Below are 25,782 nucleotides of genomic sequence, written 5' to 3' on the forward strand. Positions count from 1 at the left end.
TCTTCTGAGTTTAAACGATTAATCAGTGACTCAACAGAAATTTAATCTGACTATTCTGATAATCAATTCAGGGCTGCAGCTGACTTATTGTCATGATTGGTTAATCTGCTGATAACTTTCCTGCCTAATAGATGAATCGTTAAACTCCCTGTTACAGCGTTTCGCAGCAGGAGTCGGCATATTCAGCCAATATAAAGGCGATATTTAGCTTTATGGTAAACTGTGCTTGACATTTGCTGTAATTAAATCTTGGCATTTGGTAGATTAAAGAGTTAATTAATCCATAAAATATCAGAAAAACTGCTGAGGAACATCCGTTCATTAATCGCCTCGTCCCGTATCTCTGCACATCCAAGGATGCTGAACGTATCTGCAGGCTCGTAGAGTATCTGTGGAGTCTGAAACCATGGCATTGATGTCTATTATTTGTTCACAGGCAGCATTTGCACTTCACCACAAGCTATCTACAGCACCACAGTGTAATGAGTGTGTTTCTATACATCCACTGCTGTTCAGATATGAGCCGACGCCTGTTAGAGCTCGATTACCTGAGAAGGTTTGTAGGCAAAGACGGTTAAAATCGAGGTTAGCGTGAGAGAGAGAGAGAACTGTGTCTTGGAGCTTTGTGTCTGACCAGCAGGATTTTAGTTTGATGAGCAGGAGGTCAGTATCAAGGGGGTGGGGGGGTGGGGGGGGGGTTGAGGCCTGTTAATGCTTTACCAACTGGCAGAAGGAGAGCGACAAAGGAGGCCACGGCCTATTCAAAGGCCACAGTGCAAGTCCTCTCGCATGCCAAGCATTCCAAAGCGCTGTGTAAAGGTTGAGCCAGCGGAGAGCTACGAGGGGGCCTTTCTCCTGAGGGCCACCTTAAACACACACAGACAGAGCTCGAGCCGCTCTGCACCCGGACGTCCACCCATTTCAGTGATTTTCTGTGTGTATGCTGCGAGCGTGGGACTAAAAAGTCTCTTCACACCGGCCGTGTCCGCTCAAGTCCTTCTGATTTACTGTGTAGCTCCTCGTACTGTCCTCCAGCGTAAACCCTGCATCTCACTGTCTGAGGTCATCATGCAAAAAGCTACAAGGGTTCAGAAAGCAAGCGTCACATCGTTTTATTTACCGTCTCGTCCAGAATAACTCAACAGTTCTGTGTGACATAGTGGCAGATTTCAGCACAACTCTCTTGCCAAGTTTTTCTTTGCAGTAACAAGCCCTAAAGTTCCCCCTTGTGCCAGGTCACTCAGTAATTACAGGTGTAAGCCGGGAGCGTCTGGAAGGCTGCCAGATCTCAGCGCTCCATCACCTGTGAACAGGGCCCTTCCCACGACCCTCCATTGTGTCCCCCGTTTCCATGATCTAATGCCGATGTCTTGTGAGGTCAAGGGTAGCAAATGGCCAAGGTCCACTGAAAATAATGGCGTGGTTCAATCTAGTATGAACTGGATATCGAAAACATTTTTTTTAGAAGGATGTTGTGTTACGACGAGCCAGCGAACACACGCTTTAATTTAAGCGGCGCCCACACATCATCGTTTAGAAACGTAATGTAGAAACGTGCTCCGGTTTGTTCTCTTGCAGCACAGTCACGTAACGCAGTTGGCCAGAAACGCTGTTTAATATCCTCTGTTCTCAATTTGTCCAAATTAATCAAACAAAGAGCTTCGAGTGTATTTATCCTGCATGGCTAAACAAGATAAATATGCTTTATGTCACAACTCAGAACGCCTCGAAAGGCATTAAACGTTCGTATATTTCTAAACTAAAGCTGCCATCTTGTGTTTTTTACTCGTAACAATAGCAGTTGCGAGGCCGTCAGCAGTGCATATTGTTGTTGACTGGCCAGGTGTTATCGCCCATTACCTGCTCCTGCAATGCAAATATTGGTCTGTTCCATGTGTGTGCAAATAAGCAGGTGCAGCAGACGTGGATCCATTCACGCTGTCGCCTGACAGATTATAATGGCAGACTGTTTTCTGTCATGTGATGCGTTGGCTGCAGTGCTGACAATCTTCAGTGCAGCCTGTACAACGTCAGTCAGAGCACTCTTTATACACACTGGCCCCATCAGTGTTAATCACCGGAGCATCACTATGGATACATCAACACAGAGGTTTTGCTTTAATGCTGCAGTTAGTTGAGGTGCTAATTATTTTTTCTATACATTTGGCTAGTTTCATTTTGAAATCTGTAAAGTCTTTGACAGAACGCACACAGTTCAGGAATTAACTGAAAATTAAGTCACTTGGCGCCAGAATGCCAAATATTCTGGTTTCAGCATCTCAAATGTGAAGATTTGCTGCTTTTCTTTGTCTCAGATGATTAGACACTCAATAATTAGGGGTTTTGGACTGATGGTTGGACAAAACAAGCAATTTAATGACATTTTTCACCATTTTCTGACATTTTGTAGACTGAACCATCCCTTCTGCTGATGAATAGATAATGAAAATAATGATTAGTTGCAACCGATCATGTTTTGTGATCAGGTGCAATATTTTCCCTTTTCATGTAGTGAAATAAGCACAAAATGGAGATGCTCAAATTTAAACTCGAGTAAATGTCCATAGTTATTTCCCAGTGCCGTATATAAGCTTTAGGAGGCAAACGTGCTCACTTGAGTTTAATCTCCTCTATAATCTATTTATATTTCATAAATAAGTGATGCAGAGCGTGTTGAAGTGAGGATGCTTCCACAGTAAAAATAGAGCCTCCTCAGGCGGGCTGCATAGAGGAGGCGTTTTGGTTCTGCAACAAGTGGGGGTCCACCTTTTCCTGCGTGCCCCTCCCGGTGTGCGCGCGCTGCCTCCTCTGCTGCGCACATGTCCCCGGTCTCCAGCTCGCAGAGGATGCGCCGCGCACAGCGCTGAATGTTGGACTGCACCATTCCTGCCGTCTCCAGCGGGGAGGCTGTAATCCGATCCTGTTTGGAGGAGCTGCCGTGCAGCCTGGGAAGAGGAAGAGGGCACTGCTCTGCGCTCTGACGCGCTCCCCCTCCACTCCTCCCCTTTCCGCCGAGTGTCACCCTCTTTCTCCCTCATCTGTTCGCTCCCTGCTCGGTGAGGCTGGTCGGCGGCGCACACGCCTCCGGGATCGTCGCATCGCATTGTTCACCCACCGACCGAGCCCCAGTTAAGTCGGCGCGACGCGGCGGAGCTTTTCCCCTTATTTCCTATTTGTATTTTTTTTTTGTAAATGTCCGCACCGGGGGGATCTACCGCACGCACGCCAGTCCGGTGACGTGCCCGAGCATGTTCACATCAGAGACGGATTTACCTGAGAGTACGCTGCCCTCACACCGTCAGAGCCATCTCGCCAGCACGCACGCAGATCCGGACTTCACCGATTGTCACTGAAGAGGAAAAAGGGAAAACACACCGGATTACAAGGATGGGGTTCTACGGCACTTTAAAGATGATTTTCTACAAAGTGAGTAGGCTTCTTGTGCTTGTTGTGCGCGCGTCAGCCCCGTCTCTCATTATTTCATGTTTGACTCGCTCTGTCGCCCTCGTTATCTTTGACGCGCCTCTCACGGCAGATTGTGCGGCCACTGCGGAGGATGAACAGCGGCGTAGCAGACCCCCACAGTCTGCCGGGGCCTTTATGTTAGGTTATGTTATGTTCCGTAAGCGCTGCGTTAAATGTTGAAACATCACGTCGCGTTTTGGCATCCTCCTCCTCCTCCTCCTCCTCCTCCTCCTCCTCCTTCGCAGCAACTTCAGCCGCGTAAATAAACCGCACCGACCCTGGGCTGGTCGTATTTGTAATCGGGGTTACTGCTGTGGCACATATGGCCATTTAATTCTGCAATGCTGGATGAGAATATGTTCAGATTTCCGCCTAACACACTCCTCATTTCCCGTGTCTGGTTGGCATTAGATCCCATTTTTCCTCCGCTTTGGCTCGATGCTCCCTGCACCTCAGCTGTGGTCCTCCCTTCCACATAACCTGGTAGATGCTTTAGCTAATAACATATATACTGCACATAGGTGGCCGGTATCACCTCCCTTTGTGCTTTAACACGCGCAGACCTCCACTTTTATACAAAACAATCAGCTCCAGGAACAAACACAGCCCGTTTCCCCCTGCATCCTCCCCAGTTTGCAGGGTTGTTATGCCTCCACATTATGCAGCAGTGCTCGTCTTGCACTGACCAAAGTGACCGCCTGTGATTCACGCATGTGATCAGTCTGCTGTCGCCTGTTGGAGTAGCCTATTCCCTGACATTGTGCACTCGCCTCAGGCTCCAAGCACAGATAATGGGTCACTGTGTCAGACTGCGCGAGGTAGAATATCCTCAAGGATGTTGGGTGTATTATGCTGGATGGCAGCCATGAAATGATGCTCCCTTAGTTGGAAATGCAGAGCACAGACAAAAATGTGAAAGGGAATCTGTTACGCAGAGTGTATAATGTAAACAAATCACACAGCGTTCAAAATCTGAGGAAAAAAGCCCCTGCGGAGGGTGTGTGTGTGTGTGTGTGTGTGTGTGTGTGTGTGTGTGTGTGTGTGTGTGTAGCTGTGTGCACTTAGTGTGGTGTTGAAGCTTTACTCAATTACTTGTAATGATGGAGTGAAAATGTCATTCTTAATCAATAGGCAATAGTTTATTCAATTGAACGGTGACTCATTTGTGCTCCATCCATTTGGTGGGTGTGCTCGGTCTCACATATCAGGATTTATTTGATTTTTTTTGTCGCTCATTTATTTGAAATACACACTCAAACCCATTCCCTGAAGCCGCTCCTTCTCTGTTCTACAACTTGTCATTTGCTCCCAAAATGGCCAGTAGTCAGAGGTGTTTCTGCGAGCTGATTGACGTGATGAAACTGTTTCGCGGCTGCTCGAAACGGCGTTTGAGAGACGAGGAAAGGTTTTTCCAGTGACTGATGCTGCGGGATGTAGCCTGCGTGGAAACGAATCAACACATTATGTAAGAGCGATCGGCGTCTTTAAAATATCATTAACTCTCCGTGTTATCCATCTGTCGTGCTTTTGGACAGATAGGGAAGGGGGGAAGCCAAGAGGAGGGAGGGGACGAGTGATTAGTGGTGATTTACAAACACGGCGCTCTCTGGTTACCTTTTCCCAGGCTGAAACACAAGGAGAGGCTGGTTACACGCTGTTTTTCTTCCACGCCCGCATTTAGTTTGAGGCTTTTCTTACATGTGCACACACAGAGGCGCACACACTCAAAGCCAGCCAGCCAGCCAGCGCTCCCCCCTTTTCTCTGTCACACACATAAAACACGCGCACACACACACACACACACACACACACACACACACACACCCAGTGCATGCTCACACACACCCAGGCTCTCCTTGGCTACTGAACTGCCATTGCAGTGAGATCACTGCTTTAAGAACAAGGCAGTTGGGTTTAAGAGCTGGATCTAAACAAGCTGGAATAACTTCTGAACCCTCCCAGTCAAACACACCGGCGTGTGTCAAATGCAGACAAGTGGGACAGAAGCTGCATGTCTGCCGAGCTGTTGAAAACATTTAGACTACATTTGCATGTTTTTTTGCCACTTGTGTTGCTTTTCCCAGTGCTTTCTCTGCACGTCCCCATAACGAATCACTCATGGCTCTTCCCTTGATCCTCTGCAGCTGCCCACAGGAGCTAACCTGTGAGGGAAAGCTCACAAATCATTGGTCAGATCACAGTCTAATGTCCAGGGGGGGACCTAACCTGCAGTGCACGTTGGTGTGCTAGTCATGTCCACACGCCTGTAGAAACCTCAGCCTTGGTTGTGTCAGTCGTCTTGGTGCATTGATTCATTCTGTTGGAAACTGAGGTCGGGGTCCAGTATTGATACCCATCGCTCACTCAGCGTTGCTGAATCGTTTTTTTCTTCATCGTCATTGTTTTGACATGTTGCAACACCCAGATGTGAGCCTCAGGCTGGGAACACTGGGAGGACAAACACACACTCACCAAATTATAGTGATAAAAACAACAAAACACACATCTTGAGGGGAGACGTGTAATCATGCCACTGTAAAGCCAGACAGTATGGAGTCAAACGTCCAGCGCTGTTTCCTTGTGTAGTGTACACTACAATAACTCCCCGAAGTGACTCGAAAACAGCATTGTTTTCCACAAAAGGAGGGGAAGTTAATTCTGAATGTGGTTTCTGCTCTCTGCAAGCCACGATCAGGCCCTACAATAGCTGGAGGACACATGGAAGTCCTGAAACAAATTGTCCTGCACAGGTTGTGTCTCGCAGCACAACAGACTGGACTGTGACGGCAGACCGTGAAAGTGCAAAGCAGGAACTGTTGCGCCACAACTGGACAAATATGTTGCAGAGCAGGAATAAATCATTCACCTGTACCATTTCTGTTTTTCAGTCAAAACATGCCCTCATACTGTGCGTGTTCACGTATGGAGCCTCTTTAAAACAAAGCCCTCAGAGAGACGGTTCATCTTTTGCCTCTTTTGTTGATAAATGAATCAAGCAACAAGGCCAGACAATCAAGCTGTATATCTTATTCTAATCCGCGTTCAGCTCGTCGATCCTGAAAGGTCGGCGATGAGATGGTGATCACTTGCATGTGTGAGAGGAGGCCTCGCCAAAGAGGCAGGCATGGGATGAAGAACAGTGGCCTGTCCAGGCCCTCACACAGGCGCCTTTGTTTGCACTGCAGGGTAGGTGGTGGCAGAGATCGGGTGCTGTGTGCACATGCAGGTGATCGAGGGCGATAAAGAAGCGACTAGCTGTGTTTTCTCTCTCAGATATCGGCGTGAATCATACTTCAGTGCTGCAGAACGCAGCCTCCCCGAACACGTTTGTGGTTACTCAGTGCGCATGAAGAGTCTGTACACAGAGTTTTGGGTGTGAATGGATGATTGCTTCTGGAAGGCATGTGCGGTTGCCCCGGGATCACTGTTTTCACTTGTCATGTGTCTCCAGAATGGAAAATAATCCAAATAAAGCTCAGCGCTGTTAGAAAAGCTCCTGCTTTGTATCCTCGCAGCGTCGAGCTGCTGCACCTACAGAAGTCTCTGCTTTGTTATGGGACGTGTTAATAAATTGAATCTCTAGCCTGTGCATTAAAGTTTAATTTCCTATTTGCATAAAGCTGTTGCAAGACTGTGGCGTCTGTTTTTTTTTATATGCTGAATTTCAGACATAATGTTAACAAAGTCTGTAACTTGCAAAAGCAATTTTCTGCTTCCCATCCCTGTTTTTAAAAACTTCCATGAACCGTGTCCTCGCTTAAATTTGCTTTTTAAGAGCTGGCTGCTCCCTTAAAAGTAAAGTGACTCAGTCCCCCCCAACAAACTACATGGCACACATGTAGATTTCTGTGTGCGTCTCTGATGGATATCATGTAATATTTAGCTTTCTGTTTTATGTTTTTCAGAGCAGCCTCCTCCAGTATTATGCAGTGATGGTTCCTAATGCTCTTTTCTGTTTCTCTCTCAGATGAAGAGAAAGTTGGACCATGGCCCCGAGGTCCGATCTTTCCCTTCAGGAAAAAAGCCCTGCAAAGGCCCAGAATATCCAAGGTAAAGCAGCCTGGACTTCATTCATAAACCTCCCAGATGCTCAAAAGAGAGCAGTTTTCCTTCTACTACAGCGTTCTGCTTTTGTTACCTCCTTTGGGTCAAAATGATATTAGCAGAAATGACACGTTAGGAAGCCATATTTTCATTTTCTACATGTATTAAATGACCCAGCATGAAAAGAAATCCTTAAAAATATGAATGAACAAAGATGGTGTGTGTCTTCAAAGAGAATGATGCTTCATATCAGCATCCAGTCAGCAGTCCCAGATGTTTCTCCCACCCTGAATATTTAATGCACGTGTTCACATGTAGCCACATTAAAATTCAGACTGAACACAGCCACTTAGCTGTAAATGTTGCCATGTAACCGGCTCCGTCTCAGCTTCCTCTGCCATTAAAAATGAATCAATAATGAAATGGACCCCCAGCTTTCCATTTTGCTGTCGGCGAGCAGATTCTGGAGCGTGGAGGGCGCCCACCGGACGGTTTCTCCCGCCGCCTCTGCATTACGAGGGCACACGGGCGCCCTTTGAAGTCCAGAGCTGCTTTTCACATCCTGGTTCTTACAACGGGAGTCTGGACCTGAGCAGAAAACTGTGGGACTGTGCAGACTTTGAAGTCTCTGAGTCGAAAATATATATACCTTGGAAGTACTCTCAGGCAAATATTTACAGTTTCTTGTGATTTTGAGGTGATACAGGGTTTCATCCAGTTTGTCAATGTGCTATGAGGACATAAAATACCCTCATTGTTCTGATGTTTTGTTTCAGTTCATTCATTCAGAGCCGATTTTGAATCCTGAATTATTTTACCTTTATTATTAAAACTGCACGTCTGCTCACATGGTCAGAAGCTGCACAGAAGGAAAAAAGCAGGAGGGTTAACGTAGAGAATTAGCATAATGTAAAGAAGACTGTTTTGATCTGGATTTGTCTCGCAGAGTGCTTTCAGCTGGAGTTTTTACTGCTAAATCAAATCAGCAATGGGCAAAAATGCTTTCAGTTTAAAGTGCAGCCTTCAATATTTAACGTCACATTATTTGTTCCACTGTTCCATCTTTGCTGTTTTCTCTTGTCAGGATTATTTGTTGTGCAGCAAAACTCACTCAGGAGCCACTAAATGCCCTGAAAATGAGCTCATGATTGTTCTTATCAACAGTGTGTATCCCATATGTTCCCACAGCACTTGAAAGCAGCTTCGCGTCCTCTCTCCGATGCGTGCAGTCGTCGCTCTTTTCCTGTGAAGATCTCACATGATGACTCGTTTTTAAGGGTGTTTCTCTCCTTGTTAATTGCAGCCCGACAGGAATTGTCCCGTGTCCGGCCACGCCCACCACATTTGGCCACATCAGAACAGCCAATGGTCAGGGGCAGCAGAGACGGCGCATCACCTCAATCCAGCCACCCACGGGTCTCCAGGAATGGCTCCGAACATTTCAGGTGAGCGCGGCCGGCTTCTCTTCTTCTTCTCCCTCGTGGGCAGCGCTGAACCCTCGAGCAAAAGCTCATCAAAAAGCAGATGTTGTGCCCAATCAATGTTCACTTAGCCTCAAAGATAATTGGTGCCTTGTTGTTCTGGCCCACCACATTACCATAGGCACTGTAGCGTGGAATTGGAATTAGCCGTACCTGTTCAGACTAAAAAAGCAGACGCGTAGGATCACATGTTTCCACTGCAGACCTGACGTCTGTACTTCAACACGTGTCGTCCATGAAGTCACTGCAGGGTGATCTTAGCCCAATACTACAGTCTTGTGTATTTGTAAGGACGGTAATGAAGACTTCATTTGTCTCCATGACTTACAAATAAACAAGAAAAGTCATTCGATCTAGTTTTCAGCCACTTCAGCGTGTGCAGCGCCCAGAGACTGATAAAGATGGAAAGTAAGACTCAGTTCATTTCTCCATATAATAGTTTACTCTACTTTTTCTGTGAATCTCCCTATATTATCATTGTCTGCACAGATGCAGCATAATAGAGCCATTTCTTTCCTGTTAGCTTCAGCTCTAATGGTTCTACACCTCATGGAAAATAGGATGTCATTTAAACATATTAGCCTTGATGGGGTCTCTCTGATTTCCTATGTAATAGGTTGCCATGGATTTCATTACCTAAGAGAGTTTAAACTCATTATCTTCGAATAGCTGGGTGAACCTGTGACACCTCCGTGTTTATTTTACATATATTAGTCCTCGGGCCTGCCCTGCTGCAGTGTCTGTACTGCCTTTAATCTGGCAGCTAGACCTCAAACGTACATTCTGTACATTCTTCAGTCCAGTCCGAGCCTGTAGCTGCTGTTAGAGAGCGACTGTAAAGCAGCACGCTGGAGCTGCAAAGAAGTTTTCCACAAAAACCTCCGAACTGCAGCTGTTATTTTGGGATTTTGCACTCTAAATGACAAACACAAGGACGCGCGTGGTCGTGGCAAAGTCACACAGTACATGAAAGGATTAGTTTGAGATTTTAGGAAATGCGCTTAGTCGCCGTTTTGCAGAGTTAGATGAGAAGATCAATGCCACTCATGTCTCCCCATTAAATGTGAAGCTGCAGCCGATTAGCTTAGCTTAGCAGAAAGACTCCAGAATCCACCTAGCAGCACCTCTAAAGCTCACTAATTAACACGATGTGTCTCGTTTAATCTGTGCAAAAACTTTATTTTACAAACAACACATTCTGGTTTTAAGAGGGATTATGTTTGGGACTATTTTGTGACAAAAAAAAAGCAAATAATAGTATTTTCCAAAATGCCAAACTTCCCTTCATACAGCCAGCAAAGCAGCACATCTGGAATTACACCGTACATTTTGAAATTTAACTTTAATCATGCTCATTTCCTGCTGAAATTATCCAAACAACAAGGCAAAGGGAATTATTGTGAGTGGCATAGAAGATGAAATAATTGCCTTCTCAGTGTCTTTGTAGCTCAGTAATCTGTGTTTTGCTTGCAGCCTTTTTGAAGGCTGAAGAATTCAGTCTTTATGAAATTAAGTAGGAGTTTTTCAGCAGATTCTTGAACGTTTCCCAGGATGTTTGGACTCAAGTGTTTTACCAGCAGCCCGTCACAATGATTAGCTGATCAAAAGAGTAACGCTGGATGCTCGAGTGTCAGCGCTGTGATCCCAGATGTTGCCTCCTGGTTTGTGTTACAGCTGCTCTGACACTGAGGGAAGAAATCCTACACCAAGCATAATAAACTGCAATTAATCACCACTTTATCCCCGAAACTCTTGAAGTTTGATTTGAGATAAATATTCAGAGATATTCTCAGTGTTTAGAGCCAATGCAGCTTCAACTTTTAAGGAACTGACTTTTTTAAGTTTCTTTGGGAAAACAGTCGTATCTTTTCAAAGTTGTGCCAAAGTAGAGAAAAGATATTTAAAATAACACAAACCCTCATCATTTAAGGGCAAATACTGCCAAGTACATTTATGAATATCTAACAGACTAGAGGTTTTAGTGTTTAGGAGCAGTTTTGGCAAAAAAAGCCCATCTGAGGTTGGGATTTGTGAGCCTGTCGGATTGTGTATGAATGAACTATGGCAGTAACACACAGTAGCTGCTGCAGGCTCTTCCCAGTGGAGGGGAGGAGGTCTCTGAACCCCCTGATTACCTCCAGGACCAGCACCTCTGGCTAAAGCTTTTAGCTGCCAAATTACAGGTGGTTTGCGTGTGCCAGACTTTCCATCGCGCCTCATAGCCTGTAATCATTGTCAGATTTCAGCGCTCCGCAGAGGAAAACAACTGCGGCTGTACATACAGCACAGAGCTTCTCAGCGGCGTTAAAGAGCAGAACATTCAGGCAGAAGAAGTAACCCACAGAGATGTTAATGGAATCTGGTTTCTGATGCTCACATTTTCCACTAATGTGTTGGCTCCTAGAAATAGACAGGTGCCTCAAGCAGCTCAGAGCCGCTGCGGAGGTCACGTAGGGAACATTAGCGTGTTGGATGCGCTGCGCGAGGCGGGATATTTCCACGACATTCAATCAAAGAAAATGAGCACACAAGCACGCCAAGGCGTTTGACGACAATCACCCCGCACTGCCCCGCTGCTGCGTGGTTCAGCTGTGTACAGCTGCACCGGGTGTGGCAGTCCAGATGTGGAGGTGTAATGAAGTTCTGCTGACTGTGTTCAACTAGTGCACGGCCACCTGTGATAGCCAAACATCTTTCTCTCTATTCTGGGAACGTCTGGAGGACACAGTGCAGAGACGGCTCGAGTAGAAAGTTTGTCATTACAGGATTTGGTGTGTACATGAGAAAAACTTGCAAAGCCGCTAAACATGATTACATGCAAGGTAAATTATAGGAATGCTGCTGTTTGTGCTGCTGAACATGTTGATTAGATACTTCTGTGTCCAGCAGCAAAATGTCCAAAATGTGGTGGAGGTCAGCGGTGGAGAATATTCTGTCTAACTGACAGCCGGTGCAGCTCGATGTGTTTATTAGCTGCACCTTTTCTTCATCGACACCAGCCGTCGCTTCACGTCAGCAAACGTGTGACCAGAGGGTGCATCTTAACCTCTGGAGGGTCAGGATTTCTGGATTTCATCCTGAGCTGACTCTGCAGTTTCTTTTTTTTGGGAGGTTTTCATTGGCCGCCCCGTACTAGCTGCTCACGCACGTCTGATTTCTAAAGAAAAAGAAAATCCTAAGCTCTCGAGCTGAGCCGCACACCTCCAGTCGTTTGTTTAACTTCCTTTTTTTTGGATGATATGTAGTGTAGCTTTTGTTCCCGTCGAGCTTGAACGCACTTATTAGCGTGATGTAGAGCATGTCGTTCTCTAAAAGCCTCTCCTCCTCCTCCTCCTCCTCCTCCTCCTGTGTTTTCCAGAGCTGGACCGGCCCAGAGAAGCTGCTGGCGCTGGATGAGTTGATTGACAGCTGTGAGCCCACACAAGTCAAGCATATGATGCAGGTGATCGAGCCGCAGTTTCAGCGAGACTTCATCTCCCTGCTGCCCAAAGAGGTGAGTCCCCGAATCCCCCTTTTCCTGTTAAACAATTCACAGCTTCATCTCCTGCTCCTTGTCCTCCTGTTCCTCCTCCTCCTGACCTGAACTCCAATAGGAATCTCCCTCGTGGCAGACTCGTCTGAGGATGACGACAGAGACGAGGCTTCCTCTCCAGCCCTTATCCTGTCACCGTCTTTCCTCACGTCGTTTAACGGCTTCCATAGTGGGAGTCTTGTTTTTGCTCCGCATCATAACTGACAATACAAACAATCTGAAGTGTCTCGCTGATGATAAGATCACATACGGGATTCTTACAAAACAGCCTCAATCCACCGTATCTGGTGTAGCTGATCAAATACTTAACACCTTGTCTCTGCCTGGCAGGTGTGAGGATGAAAGGGGGGGTTGGTAGCGTAGAGTGTGAGGCAATAGGATGCAAGATTTCAAGGTGTCGGCGCCACTTGCTCCAAAGCCAAATATACAACAGCATCATGTGTGTTCTCAGGACACGAGCCCTCTCTTTTCATTTTGCTTTGTTCCTCCTTCTCTCACGTCCTGTTCCCTGTGACTTCTTTTGATAGTCCCGTGTCTCCTCTGCCGGAGCTGCTGCTGGCTTTATACTGGGTGGTGCTGTCAAGTCATTTTAACGGGACAGTCCCTGTGGCTGCACTGCAGATACAGTCGAAATTGAAACTATGAAGAGAATCTGCAGAGGGCGGCGAGTCGGGCTTAAAAAGCAATCACTGACTGGAGGACCATTCATAAAACTTTTAGCATGTCCTCCAGCCCGGTAATGACTGGCTTAGACAGGCTTTCAGGTGATGGAGGGATGTGGGGGTTTGTGGGTTCTGTCTGGGGCAAGTGCCTTGAAATAACCTTAAAACTAAACTGTAAAAACCCGACGAGCACCAGATAAGGACTTCATAATGATCCCCTTTAAAATGTCACCAAAGAAGTTTTGAACTGCGGAAAGTCGGACATTTAACCGGGAGACATGGAGGAGTCGAGTGTTCAAGAACTTTTCATAAAGTCAATATATTTAAGATTAAGAGTCATACTTTATTGATTACCACACAACATGCCATGCATCGGTGAACACAACACACACACGTCACGTGTTTGACCCATCATGGTAAGTCCTTCCTCCGCGGCAGACCAGGAGCGGTGGGCTGCCAGCCAACAGCGGCGCCCGGGGACCCAGTTTCTTGCACCATTGGTCAGCGCCCACAGCGCCCCAGGCGGGAATTGAACCCAGGACCTTCTAGCTGTGAGGCAACAGCGTTACCATCTTCCCACCGTCCCATCAACCACCAATATCTTAATGTCTGACCTCATCAGCTTCATTGCTTATTGTGAATCTGATGCAGCAACACCTTTCACAGACTGAAAGATGTGGAAAGCTCCAAAAACACCTGTTTGGATCATTCCACAGGTAAACAGGTTCACTGGTAACAGGTGAGAGGATCATGATTGGGTATGAAAGGGGCATCCTGGAAAGGCTCAGTGGTTCACGAGCGAGGTTCACCACTTTGTGAACACATGATTGGATGAAGGAGATGACGCATGACTCAGGACTTCAGAAAATGTTGTCAGTGAACAGAGTTTTTAAAAAATGATTGCTTTCTGTTGTTATTGATGTTTTACTCAGCGACCGACTGATTAATCCAGAGAACAATTGGCAGGTTGATCGATTATGATAATAATCATCACTCGCAGCCCAACACAAGACGAGATCTGAGAGCAGAACTAAGACTCTCCAAGCTAACCGAACACTTGTCCTTCGACTCCGTCCTGACGTTCACCACTCGGCTCTGAATCTGTCCCACTGCTCGCTGTGAGTCATTATCGTCCCGGATTATTGTGATATAAATAAAAGAACAATATTTGCTCTCCGGGTTACATCTCATCCTGCAAACTGAACCCATAATCCTTCCCCTTTTTATGATGATACAGAGTAATCACTTAACCTAATGGTTAATCCGCTGCATTGTGTCATAGTTGCAACAGACATTGCGTGTTAAGGGCTTTATCTGAATATATGACTGCTCTTCCTCTTGCTCAGGGGTCCAGATTTGTGCTCATTAGACCAGGTTTTGTGTCTTTCATATGCAGGCTTTGGTTTGACGAGCAGCAGCATTGGCGCCTTTAGCTGCTGTGTGAAGCTCCTTTTGTATATTTTTTCAATAGAAATGTTGATTTAATTCTGTGGTAAAGCCATTGTCTACCGCTGTCAGTTAGATTCACGATGTTAATATTGTGCACATAGCTTGTTTGTGTTTTCTCAGCTCTTCCTGTTTGTTGTTGTGATTCATTCGCTTCAAACTTCCACGTGCTGTTTGTTCTGTTGTGTCTACTTGCTGCAGTGAACAATGGCTCCTTTCTGTGTCTGCGTTTCCATTTACACCTCTCACATTCCTCGTCCTTGTCTTTCAACAGCTGGCTTTGTATGTGCTGTCATTCCTGGAACCGAAGGACCTCCTCCAAGCAGCCCAGACGTGTCGCTACTGGCGCATCCTGGCAGAAGACAACCTGCTGTGGAGGGAGAAATGCAGGGAAGAAGGTGAGAGTCGCGTCTTTGCAACATGCCGACACCCTGCGGAAACAGTCTGACGCCCCCGCTGGTGTCAGCTCTGTGTTTCCAGACCTGGTTGTACCTGTTTTTAAAAGACTGTCAGAGCAAAAACACGAGCCCGTTAGGCCAATCTGCCTCCGTCTCTGTCTCCAAACAGGCATCGATGAGCCTCTGCCCCTCAAGAAGAGGAAAATGGTCAAGCCTGGCTTCACTCACAGCCCCTGGAAGAGTGCCTACATCAGGCAGCACAGAATAGACACCAACTGGAGGAGAGGCGACCTCAAATCACCCAAGGTAGCTTTTCCTTCAAACTTTTAATTCCCGACTGGGAAGCTGATCTTACAGATCTTTTATCAAATGACTTTAAGCCAAAAAAAAAAGAGACGGTTCAATAAGAGTGTGAGGTGTGGAGTTAGTGATGGGTCAGGTCGGCGCTCCGCAGCGTTCGTGCTGAATGATAATGGAGCCGGTGGACAGGGTGATCTTGCTCGCTTTCACTCTAAAGACTCCATTTGTCTTTTGCCTGCTCAGAAGTTTCCCATAAAACACGACCAGCATGCCTGAGCTGATGGGCCCCCCTTAATGGGCCTTGTGTGGAACGGCCTGGGGTCGTTTTAGGCCGCCGCTGATGTAAATTTGGTTACCGTGTGTGCTCTTCATACTCCTTTGCATATAGTGTTTGCTGAGCTTGCAGTCCTGTGACCCATTATTAGCCTGCAGAGTCCACACACACACACACACACACGCAGAGCTCTGTCTAAAGAGCTGTGTTCACCTACAGCACTCGATGACATTTCCCTCTTATCTCGTCTTTGATGCATAAAGCAGGAGACACGTGTCAGCGTCCGCCTCCGTTCTTGCCAGTTGCCTTGTCATTCCACGTCCACCCGTCCTCCGTGTCCTTCTCACTGCAGCTCTCTTTATCCGTCCCATCTAAAAGGTGCTGAAAGGTCACGATGACCATGTGATCACCTGCCTCCAGTTCTGTGGCAACCGCATCGTCAGCGGCTCCGACGACAACACTCTGAAAGTCTGGTCGGCCATCACAGGAAAGGTACGAGTTTACTGCTTTTCTTCTTCAGCCTGAAACTGCTTCGTCCTTTCATTTCTCAGAGTTGGTGAACGGGAAGTGAGGAGACGCTCATCTAAATTAGCCTTTAATGCTCACAAGACTTTGTATATAGCATGTTGTACATTTAGCTAACAGCCTCACGTGTGACACCTGACTGTATCTGCACAGCTGCCACCAACCTGATAGCTGCTCATTAGCAACATTTGCTCTGCCACATAAAAACATCCTGGCATTGCCATCTCAGTCTGCTCTCCCCTCTTACGTTTAGCAGACTTGTTACACAGCACATGTCCGCAAGCGCTGTTAGTATTCATTGCTGAAGCTGGTGCAGCCACACAGGCCTTGTGCTGCAGCTTTACGCTGTGTATTAAAAAGAAAGGCAGCGGTTGTACTGTTGTGTTGGAGAGAGGTTCACAGACTGTTGTAAATCGGAGCGTTTTCATGCCTCAATGTTGGACTCCATTTTCAAAAGAGCTTTTTTTTTAAACTAAAAATCCTCTGTAAAGCGTTACTGCATATTTTTCTTGTCTCCACACTATTCCTTTCACTTTCTCTTGGTAAATAAATGAGATGCGGTTTGGCTGCGAACTTGCTGTTTCATTTCACAAAAATAAAAACACATGCATACAAAAAAAAACCCCTTGGAGAGATTGATATTCTGCATGATCACACTGCAGTAGGTTCCCCTTTCTGTCGGACACAATGGACCGGAGAGCTTGCTGTTCACTGCTGCAAAGACTCGGCCTAACAGATAGTAAAGTTGGCGTCCAGCCCACGAGTGATTACACGCATATCAGTCACAGCATTTGCTGATCTGAACAGATCTCGCCAAGGTCATCCGATAGGCATGGCACGATTTGGCTCTCCTTCACCCAAAGTCTAATACCTGCATGACGGGTTGCTGAGTTACAGCTGTGGTGGCTCCACATTTCGGCGGTGGAAGTCTGCGATGAGTCACATCACCGGCAGGCTCAACTGCCTCCTCGTGAAACCACCCCGCATGCAGAGCTGCGTCACACAGACACGCAGCGTATCGTCTGTGGTTTCTACAACGCTAATCCGACTCAGGATTGTTTGTTTACATTAGTCACGAGGAAGAGATGAGCCTAAATCCGTTTCTGTTTGGGTGCTGCATTCAGAGCACATCCCCTCTGTGGATTTCATCTCTTTGCCTCCTTAGCTCTCAACACCGGAGAGAGAATCCCTCACTCGAGAGGAATGGCCAATTAAGCCTAGTCGACCATTTCGGGCGAAGTGGCTGTCAATGCCAGTAAAACTGCAAAGTTAAAGTACAATGGGATTACCAGCAGCTGCATTTGTTTTTCCTCTCCGCTGTCAACATTCTTTACAGTCTTTGCCAGCCTATTTGAGGACTTGATTGCTGCGTTTTTCTCTCCATCAGTTTGTCCCCTGTGAGATGCAGGACTGTAAAGAGGCTATCAGGGATCTCGAGGTGTTGGATGGTTTGCGATGGTCCTTGGGCGAATGCCTCTCGTGGCTCGCAGTCCACATGCAAATCCCCACTCCTCGTGTCTTCATATTGCAAATAGCCAAGCTTTTAGGGAAATGTTTATTCCATAACCTTCCTTTCTAGAAGTGCTTTGTTTGACCTTGGCTGCGCCTTTTTATCTTTTACATAAATCCTTTAACTTCAAAGGAAGCTCAGCTGCTAACGCCACAGCTCGGGTCTTCCCCAGAATTGGATCAATAAGAGGTAGCAGCACAATGATCAGCGGGGATGAAGAGCTGGTTGAAGGCGTGGTTTTCTCTTCTTTCTTTCAACTACATGCTCTGAAAAGACATTTCATTTGATTTCGGGTCGTTTCTCATCCATCAGAAAAAGCAGCCGCCGCAAACCAGCGATGACTTCGGCGGACGATTACAGATTATAAGGGTAAATTGGCTCATACTCTCGGAGATCAGCGGAGACATCTGTCCTTTTCTTTGCTGGAGAGACTTGAAATGCTGCTCCGGCGGCTTGCGCTGCAGGTAGAGGACTCAAATTGATGGGATGGAGAAAGAAATTGGTCACAGTATGGACGAGTTGTGCCAGAGGTAGAGCGGCGGTAACACTTCGGCCACTTGTACTCGGAGGTCTTGTGTTCAGTTTGGAGCGATCAGAAAGTTCCCCTGTGATGGGACAGCGTGCGGCGAACCACCAAAATGTTTCTACTCACAGTATCCCCCAACCATCTCTCAACAGTGCATCGGATATGATGCTGACGAGGTCGGAACAGATGTTCTTATCAATAGTTTAATGAATCTGTTTTTCGGTTTGCGCATTATGTATGTTTCAAACTCGCTGGGTAAAGTGTCCGTTGTCGAGGGGGTTATTTACGTGGCTGAAATTATAAAATGTTCAACAAACGTTCAGTTACTCCAGCGCAGTCTCACCAAAGACTGACAAATTTGAAGGTGTTTGTGTGGCATTTTGCTAATGATTCTTCTTCGCTGCCAGTTTTGTCTCGCGCTTGATTAATCTTGTTATATAAAACACATTGAACCCTGATTGAAAACCGAGCCCTTGCTGTGAGGCAATCAGGGAGTTATTATATGAGCACATTACATCTAAATGCTTCCACACCTCTGAAGGAACTGGGCCGTTGCTTAGCGATCAGCTGAGACAATGGGGATTTGATTGTGCTGAAAATGTTGCATCACAGATTGAACTTTGAAATAAGAGGTTCAGATTTGTGGTCTGCGGGAATTTCAGAAAGCCTGCTTTCCCGCTGAAGACGATACCTGGTGGACCCTTTGTCTTGGCGTGTCCTCCAGCGTCAGTGAAAGATGTCAGTCTTCCTCACACAAACAGCTGCACACATCTCATCGCTGCAAAGGTGGCTGATGCTTAACAGAGCAGCGCTTGTCCTTGGTGGTGTCTGTCAGCAGCAGTCTCGCCTGTCAGGCAGATCTAAGATGGCAGACCTGTGGACCGCTGTCGTATCCAGGAGGGGTGTCCTCTGCCAGATGCTCTCGCTGCGTGCATACCCAGATCGGCCTCACCTCTGCTTTTTAACCAGGAGATTAAAGATTGCTCGTGGAGCTGTGAACTCAAGAGGAATCCTGTTAAGATGATTAGAGATCTGAAATTACTGCTTAAATTGTCAAATGACATTATTGAAATGCCATCTAGCATTAATGCACGGCTGCGACTGGCTGCGCAACAGAGGCTGCGGGTTTGTGTTTCCATAATAACGCCACAGTGCAGCCGTGAAATGACATCAGCCTGTTCCTATTTAAAGTTGAGCAGTAAATCATGACCCATGTCATCAAATCAGCAGCTCAGGGGGTGGAAAAGCACAGACATGTTGCCATAATCATTCCCGCTCGGCGCTCAGAACACCTTCAGCCGTCACCATTTTTGATCCATCTCCACCAGCATTCATCTGTTTTTCGGCAGAACATGCCAAGAGGAGCAATTTCATGTGAGGCTCAAGTCTCCCAGTGGAAAATAATGGATGATGCAGCAGCACCGTTCATTACCTTATCTGTCAGGGTGGCAGGGAGGACGTCACTGCTCGTCAGAGAGAGCAACACAGATATTTGGGCTAATATGTGGAGGGTTTCTGGTTTAGCTGTGGGTTAGCTACACAGCAGGTATGAACACGTTGTTGCTGTGGTTGTTTTAAACCTAAATGTACAACAGATCCTGTCAGCCAAAGAACGCAACAGCAAGGGACATCTGAAGTATGTCTCTCCTGTCCTTCTGTCTCTCTTTACTGTCAAACTGTGGACTCAAACAAAACATCCAGTATGTAATAATGCGGCGTCTCGACGTGAAGAAGCTAATGTTTGCGTGCGGCTTTAGCTAAGTCGAATGAAGGTGACATTTTCGATGCAGAGAGAAAACTAGTGTTTCATAGCGCTGAGCTCTGCGGCTGCTGGGCTGGATGCTGTCCCGCTGTTTGTTTTCTTTAAATGAACAGAAACTCTAATGCAGATATTAAACGTTCTGTGAAAACCCATGTGTGTTCAGAAAAGGTCCTTCACAGGTTCGTTAAAAGAATGCAAATCTTTCACTCTCAGGGACGGCCTCATTTTCCGTTTGTTTCGCTGACAGATAAAGAAGCCTAAGCCCTTCATTTCAGGTATTCTCTCTGCCCACGCACTGTTTGAGTAGGCTCTAATCGCACGCTGTGATTCTTGTTCTTGGAACCTCAACCACTGGCTTCGATTCACCAGAAAAATCTTGCATCCTTGAGAGTGCGATTCACAATAAACAGCAGGCCTGCGTTACAGAAGGAAAGCAAATATTTATTGCAGATGTGGACAATCAGGATCTGGATAATATAGCATGATTTTCCCACCGAACAGCCGTGCTTCTGCTGTATTTTAAATGTACAAAAAAAGTCTAATTTAGTCAGATGTTCCTCCGGCTGCAGCATCATTCTTGTCTTTGCTGTGTAAAGCTGAGAAAAAGGACCCTGTGATAAAACATGTACGACTTTTAACACTGTGTTGAGGTTGATTGTTAGGTCGTGCCACGTTGGCCCACAGTTAATGAAGTGATTCTCTTTATCACAGCACAGAGGACAGGCTGCAGCATCATCTTCCTCTTTCACTCGCCGCAGTAAAGCCGCTCGCCCTGCGCCGCCGTTCACCGCTGAGCGGCTTATCGGCGGCAGCCAGGGGGTCACATGTCGTACACCCGAGCAACACGCTCCACTCTGAACCTCAGCACCAACCGCCACTGCCCGCCTCCATGGCTCGCTCCTCTCCTCTCCCCGAAGAATTCCAGTTTAATGCATTTAGGATAATTAAATGGAGGGACAAATGAGGCAAACTGCGGGGACGCAAATTCAATTGATCAGAAAAATTTCCATAACTGCGGTAATCAATAGCTAATCTACCGTCCCTAATGAGGATGAATGGGTGCATTTCGTTATTGGAGACAGTTGTCAACCCTTTCTGCCAAGAGGATGAATCGCCCGCTTTTCCAACAGATAAGTGAAAGCAATTATAAAAGCTGAGGGAGAGATTTGGTTCCCAGCGCAGCAGCAGCAGCAGCAGCAGCAGGTATGCAATGACTGAACTCATCTTTCCCCTCAGAGGTCACACACATTTCATTTTACTTGTCTTCATTTCCCCCTGAAGGCAGAGGAGGAGGAGGTCACGATGGGAAAAAAATCACAAATGTGATTTTAGGTGTTCTTAACCTCAAATGTGATAAATATGAATGAAATCACCCCGAATGTCTTTGAAAGTAACTTCTCTAACAGCCACAGTCTGCAGTAACAGCGAGGGAACGTACTGATCAAGACTCTCCTTCTTCTTCTTCTGTGGTCTTCTCAGTGTCTGCGTACGTTGGTGGGCCACACGGGCGGCGTGTGGTCATCCCAGATGAGAGACAACATTATTATCAGCGGCTCCACCGATCGCACACTCAAGGTCTGGAACGCAGAGACGGGAGAATGTATCCACACCCTCTATGGGCATACCTCAACAGTGCGCTGCATGCACCTCCATGAGAAAAGGTATGGGCCCGTCCTCACCGTGCAGAATTAAAAAAAAAAACAAAAAAAACAGCACTTTTGTACTTTTGGTCATACAAAACAAGCAATTTTAAGATATTTTTCAAGAATCTATCAATTGCAGCCCTAAATAAATCCTCCAAACACGCTAATCAGAGAGCGCTTTACAGATAAACTTGCAGCAAATGTAAATATTTGTCTCTCTTCCCTTAAAGGAATAGTTTGTGTGAAATCTGTGGATTCGCTTTCATGCAGAGAATTAGATGAGAAGATAGTTAACGCTCATATCTTTAAGGTACATATGAAGCTATCGCCTGCAGATGGTTAGCTTAGCTTAGCTTTGCATAAAGAGTGGAAGCAGGGGGAAACAGCTAGCCTGGATCTGCCCACATACAATGATGGAAAAAGCATTTGTCTCAAAATGTCCAGCTCTTCCTCCAATGCCTCACATGCTCTGTTAATATCAGAATAGAGACAAAAAAGAGCATCTGTGCAGCTCTGTACGAGGACAGTACCTCTATGAAAGGGAGCATGTGGTCTCATAGTGATTAAATAGACCCTGTGAACCGTCTGAAGTGAACTGCTGCTCACTCGTTCGCTCAGTATTACACTCCAGAGACTCAAAGTGCTCTTTTTGCCTTAGGGCCCACCAAGGTTTTTATGTAGCATTTGATTACTCACTCACTGTGGAAATGCTGTGAGCTGCAGGCACACGGTGAATAACACGTCGGTGATTTCCATCTATGCTGCACCGTCAGGCATCTTTTTAAATAAAGAGCGTGCGCTGTGTGTATTTACAGCAGGTCTTCTTTTTAATCTGAGCATCATGTCATAATGTGGAGGGATGTGTGTCTTTATGGACGTGTCAGGAATCTGGTGGAAATTAAGGAGAGAAGTGTCAATCAGTCGCCGGATTTTCCTGAAATGAGAATATTTTCCTTCTGTGTCTCAGTTTTTTAATAATATCCGTGGGCCAAACTGTTCTTATGGTAATAATCTGAAAACTGTAAAACCGGAGTAACAATCTTCCCTAAAGGGAGTTTCCTCCTCTGTTACATATCTTTCCTTTTCCATTCTGGGTGAAGACACTGCTGCAGGGCGGCTGTTTAAGTTGAATGGGTGTTTTCGTACATTCAAGTACGAACACGAATGTGATACTGTGGGTTTCTGGTTGTCAGAGCAGTGAAAGGAAATGTTCATACCTGCCTCATTATTCTGTCAATGCGGCTGCCAGGAAATGAATGATAGTGTTGTGAAGACTGCTGAGTTTAATCTTAAAGAATGGAAGACGCTCCCGCTGGGAGGACGTGAAGCTCAGCACAAAGACTTCTGCTGAATTCAGTCTCACTCGCTCTTTGTGGTTTCCTGTCAGGGTGGTCAGTGGCTCTCGCGACGCCACGCTGCGCGTCTGGGACATTGAGACAGGTCAGTGTTTACACGTCCTCATGGGCCACGTGGCGGCGGTGCGCTGCGTCCAGTACGACGGGCGGCGGGTGGTCAGCGGTGCCTACGACTTCATGGTCAAAGTGTGGGACCCCGAGACGGAGACCTGCCTCCACACGCTGCAGGGCCACACCAACAGAGTGTACTCGTTACAGGTGAGCCGCCTCAGACACACCTTCACTGTGTGTGTGCATGTAAGTGTGTGTGTGTGTGTGTGTGTGTGTGTGTGTGTGTGTGTGTGTGTGTGTGTGTGTGTGTGTGTGTGTGTGTTAAAGACCACAGCAGCATTGGGTTTTAGTCGTTTCTTAAAAAACTAGCAGATGGTTTTAAACTAGTAACTGTTTAAAGAATATCTTCTCTTGTCAGGACTTGTCATGTGAAAACTAGTCATGACAGAACATCTGTTGCTCCGTCCGTTAAAAACTGTGCAAACAGGAAGTCGCTGTCACGTCAGTTACATAACTTCCACAGATGACGCTGATGTGCTTTAATCTGCAAGCAGAAAGAAGCGTGTTGTAGTTTTCATGCAGTTTAGAATGAAGGAAATGTCAGATTATGCTAACCTAACTGATATTATTGGGGTAACTTGAGTTATTTTTTGTTAAATCTGCTTTAAAATCTTCAATTTCTGTCATTATTTAACAGCAGCTTAGATCAAAAGTCGCTCATTCTCTGAACTTTAACTCTTCAGTCTAAACACATTCCAAGCTAATGTCAGTTTTGCTCGTTCGTTCGTTCGGCAGTAACATAACTCTTTTCAATTTAGTGATTCTAGAACAGATATGTACATACTGTATGTACAAGTACTCAGTTTTTGTTATTTGAAATACCTTTTCTTGTATCCAGGTAGGGCCCCACACCTGTAAGTTTCATCTGATTGCACGGATGCTTTTCTTCTATAATGTTTTAATGTATCCTGGTATGTGTGTGTGTTTGTTTGTGTGTTCATTCTGTAAAAAAAAAAAAAAATAATAATAATAATAACAAAAAAAAGTCGTCCCTCTGTGTCCTCTAAGACGTCCTCTCACCCACTCTGAGTGATTACAGTGCACCTCAGCTGGTGTCATCACCGGAGAGGTGAGAGGAGGCCGTTTGCTGCTCTGACAGATTGCTTTTTGTGCCACGCTGCATCGTTAGGCTTTTAAAGCGTTCATGCTCCGCTATTGGACGAGGGCACGAGAAGTTTCGCAGATCAATAAAATTCATTCATTTCAATGAGTTTAATCTGGAGTTTGTTAATGGGAACAAAGTATGCTGCGTCGGTACCAGCTGCGATTTGAGGTGACAGTTACTGATGGCGCCTTCTGATCCTTTCCGTCTTCCAGTTTGATGGGATCCACGTGGTGAGCGGCTCGCTGGACACGTCTATAAGGGTCTGGGACGTGGAGACGGGCAACTGCATCCACACGCTAACGGGGCATCAGTCCCTCACCAGCGGCATGGAGCTCAAAGACAACATCCTGGTCTCAGGCAACGCAGACTCCACTGTCAAGATCTGGGACATCAAGACGGGCCAGTGCCTGCAAACACTGCAAGGTGAGTCCACCATCGTGGCGGCGCAGCAGCTACGATATTTTCACAGAAAGGTTGAATAAATAATGGTGACTAGAGGAGGAGTTTATTTGACGTTACCTGCGGCTCAGTACTCTGATGTGTGCTTCCTGTTTGTTTGGAAAGGACGATAGAACGAGCGTGATCTTATGCTGCATTCACTTGAGATGCGAGCCGCTGCTGTTCAGGCGCCAACACCTTACAACAACAACAACACAAAGCACAGGAGGTGGGACTTAGCTTGAAACTGGGAGACCAATTAAAACCCAGACTACATGTCCGGTCTGCCAACACCTCGTGGCCCTGCGGGACCTGATCACGGTCTCATTTCCTTTGTGTCCATCTGAATAGTTCAAACTCTATTAGCAGCGCTGCAGCCTCACAGGAAGCTGAAAATCCTTTGCTGAATAGCATCAGCAACCACCAGGGCCCCACCCCTAAATACCCTCATTAGCAAACTACAGCCGTGCACGCTGCTCCTACCAACACCAACACACACCCCCGCCGAACAAAAGGATGCCCCAGTGAGAGTCTGAGGAGAGCGGGGAGGGCTAAGTGCGACCGGGGGGAGGATGTTTGTGAAGAGGGGGCGACTACAGTAAAGGGATGAGGGAACTTTGTAGGTCATACAATTAGGTCAGCGGGCAGTTTCTGCCATTCATTAGTGTGTCTCCGTAAGACAATGGGCCAGCAACAAGGTCGCCACTGTCCGCCGGAGAGAGTAAAGGTAATGATGGAGCAGGCTGCTTTGTTGTGGTAATGGAGGGAGGAGGGAGGGAGGGAGGGAGGCAGGCGTGCTGGGGGTTGGTACAGAGCTGCATTGTAAACTCGGGTAAATAACGCCGCTTTTGATCTAACTGCAGACAGAAATGGAAAAGATGTGAACGCTTGTTGACGGTGAGGTTTCAACAGATTTTCCCTGCGAATGGATCGTGAGAGCGGAGAGAAATCAAATGCGTCTGAATGAAACCGCTGCTATAGCAACCTCAATGGAAAGCACTTCATTTGCCAGCACTTGATTTCTGCGCTTGTTTCTGTTTTGTGTCGCCCTAATTGATTTAATTAAGATATCATTTTCAAGCCCGAGGGAAATCTGAAGTCTCTGCACACGTACAGTCACAAATAAAGTCACCTCAGCGGAGGCAGCAAGAGCCACCATCTTCACTTCAACGGTGGCCTCCTGCCAGCTGCCAGCACACAAACAC

At 46.5% G+C, this 25,782-nt stretch overlaps 2 protein-coding genes across 4 annotated transcripts in view; one reads left to right on the plus strand and one right to left on the minus strand.

Annotated features, from left to right (window-relative positions):
* The window catches only part of anxa5b (annexin A5b), a 397,957-nt gene that overhangs the window by 197,509 nt on the left and 174,666 nt on the right, over positions 1 to 25,782 (minus strand). The window lies entirely within an intron of this gene.
* The window catches only part of fbxw7 (F-box and WD repeat domain containing 7), a 117,012-nt gene that overhangs the window by 88,866 nt on the left and 2,364 nt on the right, over positions 1 to 25,782 (plus strand). For 2 of the 3 annotated variants that reach the window (XM_070974630.1, XM_070974640.1), the window contains 9 exons: positions 7,433 to 7,515; positions 8,813 to 8,954; positions 12,349 to 12,483; positions 14,905 to 15,028; positions 15,198 to 15,334; positions 15,981 to 16,094; positions 21,405 to 21,586; positions 22,956 to 23,181; positions 24,352 to 24,562. In XM_070974630.1, coding sequence (XP_070830731.1) covers positions 7,433 to 7,515; positions 8,813 to 8,954; positions 12,349 to 12,483; positions 14,905 to 15,028; positions 15,198 to 15,334; positions 15,981 to 16,094; positions 21,405 to 21,586; positions 22,956 to 23,181; positions 24,352 to 24,562 — 1,354 coding nt within the window. Of the gene's footprint in view, positions 1 to 2,810; positions 3,427 to 7,432; positions 7,516 to 8,812; positions 8,955 to 12,348; positions 12,484 to 14,904; positions 15,029 to 15,197; positions 15,335 to 15,980; positions 16,095 to 21,404; positions 21,587 to 22,955; positions 23,182 to 24,351; positions 24,563 to 25,782 lie in introns of those variants that run through there. The other variant, XM_070974646.1, reaches the window with a different exon arrangement.

The sequence above is a fragment of the Chaetodon trifascialis genome, chromosome 2 (genome assembly GCF_039877785.1).
Source record: "Chaetodon trifascialis isolate fChaTrf1 chromosome 2, fChaTrf1.hap1, whole genome shotgun sequence".
In the NCBI taxonomy this organism is placed as follows: Eukaryota; Metazoa; Chordata; class Actinopteri; order Chaetodontiformes; family Chaetodontidae; genus Chaetodon; species Chaetodon trifascialis.